Source organism: Penaeus vannamei, chromosome 20, assembly GCF_042767895.1.
Source record: "Penaeus vannamei isolate JL-2024 chromosome 20, ASM4276789v1, whole genome shotgun sequence".
Classification (NCBI taxonomy): Eukaryota; Metazoa; Arthropoda; class Malacostraca; order Decapoda; family Penaeidae; genus Penaeus; species Penaeus vannamei.
The window spans coordinates 32,115,252-32,120,251 of NC_091568.1; the positions used below are offsets into that span (position 1 = coordinate 32,115,252).

Genomic DNA, 5,000 nt, shown 5'->3' on the forward strand with positions numbered 1-5,000 from the left:
ATTCTGACTCTGACCGGGATTTGAAGGCCATCCTCGAGAAGGTTTTACCGTTGAGAGAACCGCGAAGATGAGGTGGGTGGCAGTCCTGGCAGTGGCGAGTGCGGTGGCCCTCTGCGGGTGCCATGTGCTGAGTGCCGATGACCAAGGGGAGCTGTGGGCGGTGCTGGTGGCAGGCTCCGCGTCGTGGATGAATTACCGCCACCAGGTAGGTCTCCGAAGCGTGTTTAACCGAGTTGTAGATGAGAATACATCTATTCTTCCATCTAGCGAGGTTGATTTGTTTGTGCTTTGTATTTGAATTACTGTCCATTAAAAAGGTTTAATTCCTGAAGAGTAACGAAGTGTCCCTCGGTCTCAGGCGGACGTGTGTCACGCCTACCAGATCCTCCACCAGCACGGCGTCCCGGACGACCACATCATCGTCATGATGGAGGACGACATCGCCAACAGCAGGGAGTAAGTCGTATCTTTATTCACTAGATATGATGTGCGGCTGTCACCTCTCTTGCCTTGAGGCGCTATCACACTAGCGTTTTTCCGTCAATGTTTACGTTTCCGTCTGAGTTTGAGGCTTTCCGCTTGAAAACGGAACGCCTCCCAGACGAAGACGGTTGCGACCGTTTCCATCTGACTAATTTCCGTCTTGATCTTGTGCTACGAAGAATGTTCGTGTGATTCCCGGGACCTACCTACGATAGCGCTGTTTGTTTACATGGGCAATGTTTGCTGCCTTGGTAATGTGAAAGGGTCAGTCGAATTCCATATGGAAAGTTCATTCGGAAACGCAAAAATTGACGAAAAAAGTGATAGCGTGAAAGGGCTCTTAGAAAGAGTGGACGAAGATTCGTCATAAAAGCTCGGACGTCTCACCCACACTCTCAGGAACCCGACGCCCGGTGTGATCATCAACCGCCCCGACGGACCCAACGTGTACAAGGGCGTCCCTAAGGATTACACCGGCATGGATGTCACTCCCGAGAACTTCCTGAAGGTCCTTAGCGGCGACGCTGCAGGACTCCAAGGCGTCGGGTCCGGGAAGGTCCTCAAGAGCGGCCCCAACGACCGCGTGTTCATCAACCTAGTGGACCACGGGGCGCCCGGGATCTTCGGGTTCCCGCGCAGCTTCCTCCACGCCCGGAACTTCTCGGACGCCATCCTGGCCATGAGTCGCAACAAGCAGTACAAGGAGGTCGGTGGAGGGTCGTCGCCTGAACCTGAAATTCGTTGATATTTATCCTCACGTAATTGCCTCACATACTCCCGCATTAATATCATCATTCAAACTTTTTTTTTCCCTACGACAAAAATAATCGAGCTGAATGACCCACTAGCCTGTGAATGAAAACACAAATACAGTTTGTTTTCCATTTCTTCTGAACTACGTCTTTCCTCACGGTAAACCTTCAAGGAAACTTAATGACCTTTTCCAGATGGTGATTTATCTCGAGTCATGTGAGTCTGGCTCGATGTTCCAGAATCTTCTTCCTGATGACATTAACGGTAAGAATTCAAACTCGCGTCTTCGGTTTTCTCTTATGAATATCACTCTCTCGGTGTCTGAGTTTCTTTTCTTTACCTAAGAAATAATTTACCTTCATCATCGTTCACGTTCTTCGTTCTTTTGTTTCCGAGCTGTTTTATGATTCATTTACCAAAATTAAGTATCCTATTTTCAAATAGAATAATTCTAAACTAGTATTTGTTCGCTTCCATCCTCTGAGCAATAAATTGAGATTTTGGTTAGTTATCTATGTAAAAGCTGTAACGAATATCCGTAATCCAGGGACACGGGATCCGATATCTTTTCCAAAGTATGTCCCATCGACATTTATTTTGCCAAACTAATTTTAGCATCTAAAACACGAGGAACTGCCCCAAGAGGCATAGCACTACACCCTTTATACCCTACTCCTTTTCCCGTGTGTGTTATGTGCTGCGATGGTAGCGGTCTCGAATAGCAATCTTGCTGACCCGCGTTCAAATCCCGCACCGCCAGTGGATGGTAACCCCAGCCATTCCATGCACACAGGGGACAATTTAGAAGCAACTATAAACAGACAGCCTGTCACGCCAAGAATAATCCTTGTAACAAATGGAATGCAACTATATTATTCAATATCTCTTTATTCCCCCTCCACCAAGTTTATGCTTTGTCGACTGCAACTATAAAAAGACTAAGAATAACCCTTGTAACGAATAGAATGCAATTAGATTCTTCATTATTTATTTATTCCCCCTCCACCAAGTGTATGCCTTGTCGGCCGCCAATGCGACGCAACCGTCCTACGCCTGCTACATGGACGAGCACCTCCACACCTTCCTCGGGGACGTCTTCAGCGTCAAGTGGATGGAGGACACGGACAGGGTGAGGGACATCAGCAAGCCCCATTAAACTGTCACTGTTTGTCTGTATATTGTTTATGTATGGGGGATGGTTAGTAGATTATGAGATTATTTATGTGATTCAACCTTAACAAAGAAAACACATTCCATTTCCACTATTATATATCCCTTTTGCAACCACACACTGCAATCTGGGCTCTCTTTGCTAAAGCAATGCAGGTCTTGCTTCGGTCATCTCAGAAGCTCTGCTATGTCCTTCATATCTGAAACTCTCGCATCGAGTAGAGGTTTGATTTCAGGGAAGAGAAAAAGTCGCTTGCTGTCAAATCAGATAAATAGGAAGGGCAATAGAGCACTCTCATGTATCTCATGAGTAAAAGCTGCAATAGGGAAAGCGTAGATGTGCTGCTGTGTTGACCAAAGTCTGTATAAGTAGTACTTATATACTTTGGTGTTGACCTGATGACAGAGGTGTATTTACATATTCATCTTCAGCTGTACCATTACCGCTGTATAATTTTCACGGTCGAATAGTCATTTTTTGTACATCTTGCGTAATTTTAATTCATTACATAAATTAGATAAATGAATATTTATTTATAAATCACGAAGCGAAGTTTCCTCAATTAGCCATCCGCCTTCGATCTGAACAAAAACCAAACCAGAGCTTCCTTTCGCCGCAGGAGGACATCACGAAGGAGAGTCTGGACAAGCAGTTCCATCTCGTGAGGAAAGAAGTCAACGTCTCTCACGTGCTGCAGTGGGGGGACAAGGCTATAGGCAAGGAAATGGCTTCCAACTTCCTCGGCAGCAAGGAGTCGGAGCTGAGTGACTTCGGGCCTTTCCCGCCCTTCAACGATCCTTGTTTGGTAGGCGCAAAATACGTAAAATAACTTATTGTGTACAGAAAATGCACCGCTAGTAACTGGTGTTCTGCAAGTACAAACCTTTTTTTCATTATTAAAAGCTATATGCGAATACTTGTAGATTATGTCTATGCTCATGTTTTTACAAAGGAATCATCTCGCAATTCTCTCCGAACCCAGAAAACGTCGGTCGACAGCACCAACGTATCTGTCGCCATCATCCAGGGGCGCATGGCTTCCGCCCAGAACGAGACTGAGGCCAGTTATTGGGCGCAACAAATGGTCCAGCTCCATCAGGTAAGGGGCGGCGGCGGCGTGGATTCCCTCCCATCCTTATAAGCATATACCATTATTTATGTTTCTAATATGCTCAGGTCTCCTATAATATGTTTGTCTTCCACCCTGATCTGTTCCGCCAAGGACCTTAGCTGTGTGACGCGGCAGATAAATTTAAATGATCAATCTTGATGTGTTTTTGTATCTCTTGCTTTCGGTTTTAGACCTGAACTCAAACATCCTTTTAAAACATTTAAAGAAATAACCTTAATATTACGCAGAATCGCACGTGGGTGACGGAGACCATGTACCGGGTGGCACTGAGCGTGACGGGGAACGAGGACGCGGCGAACCGCATGATGAGCGACCGCCGTCACACCGTCACTCGCTGGCTGTGTTACGAAGAGTCCGTCGAGGCTTTCCACCGGCACTGCTTTAACCTGGGAGAGGTGGGTGGAGGGGGTTTCCCGGGTTTTCTGATCGGAGAAGAGGGAATAACTCGGGCGGGTGGAGGGGGGAGGGGGGTTCCTGCGCTCTCTGCATAGAGGAGGAATAACTCAGGTGGGTGGAGGGTTTTTCCTGCGCTTTCTAGCCAGAGAAAGAGGAATAACTCGGACATGACACCTCGTTGTCTTCCTTTCCAGAATCCGTATGCGCTGCGTGTCCTCCAGCCTGCGATGAGCCTGTGCGAACACGGGTACACGGGCGCCGAGTTCGCCAGCGCCGCCCGGGCCGTTTGCACTCACGCCCCCATCACGGGCATAGTCTGAGCCTGTCGGTCATAGGCTGACAGAGGACGCTGAACGACTGCAGTTAACGGCTTGAATGTAAAATCTAATAAAGCATTTCTTTAAAAAATCATTGTTTCGCAACAGAATCGAAATGTAGCTGTCAAAATATGAGGAACCGCCCAATATCATCACAATTACGTGTGTGTGTGAGTTCGTGTACGTGTGAGCGCGCGCGCGTGTGTGTGTGTGTGTGTGTGTGTGTGTGTGTGTGTGTGTGAGTGCGTGTGTGTGAGTGTGTGTGTGTGTGCGTGTGTGTGTGTGCGACTACTGTATGATCATGATATGTACACATTCTCCTCTTTCTTGGTCTCCTGACGAATTGTCTACAATAAAGCCTTAAAGATTTGTTGAAAGCATTTATCTCCGCTTGTTGTCTGTGGCTGGAGTCCCGAGGTCGGAAGTGCCTCCGTATGTGTAAAACTGCTGCTCGTATGACAATCAGTGTTGCCATTGATATTATCACAAAACCGCTAGACTGGAATTGAAAACCCGCTAGACATAAGAGAAAAGCTCTGCATTTTCTCGCTAAAAGGATGTTTAGAAAATCGCTAAATATAGAGTAAATTTCCAATTTTTTCTCGCTTGATCACTTCAAAAACTCTGAATCTAGCGAGAAAATCGCTAGAATGGCAACACTGATTTCAATGTCTTTGCAATGAACAGTTCTTAATGTAAGATGAATTTAGATAAAATATGCATCAAATTATTATATTTTGGAACATTT

General features: G+C 46.3%; 1 protein-coding gene across 2 annotated transcripts in view; it reads left to right on the forward strand.

Annotated features, from left to right (window-relative positions):
* Positions 1-4,623, forward strand: part of LOC113827864 (legumain) — a 5,813-nt gene extending 1,190 nt beyond the window's left edge. For both annotated transcript variants that reach the window (XM_027380799.2, XM_070135343.1), the window contains exons 2-10: positions 1-205; positions 359-456; positions 883-1,189; positions 1,431-1,500; positions 2,247-2,365; positions 3,027-3,212; positions 3,390-3,506; positions 3,767-3,934; positions 4,130-4,623. The exon at positions 1-205 is cut by the window's left edge and continues 15 nt beyond it. In XM_027380799.2, the coding sequence (XP_027236600.2) occupies positions 68-205; positions 359-456; positions 883-1,189; positions 1,431-1,500; positions 2,247-2,365; positions 3,027-3,212; positions 3,390-3,506; positions 3,767-3,934; positions 4,130-4,255 (1,329 nt within the window). In that variant the 5' untranslated portion in view covers positions 1-67 and the 3' untranslated portion in view covers positions 4,256-4,623. The remainder of the gene's footprint in view (positions 206-358; positions 457-882; positions 1,190-1,430; positions 1,501-2,246; positions 2,366-3,026; positions 3,213-3,389; positions 3,507-3,766; positions 3,935-4,129) is intronic.
* Positions 4,624-5,000: the final 377 nt, after the last annotated feature.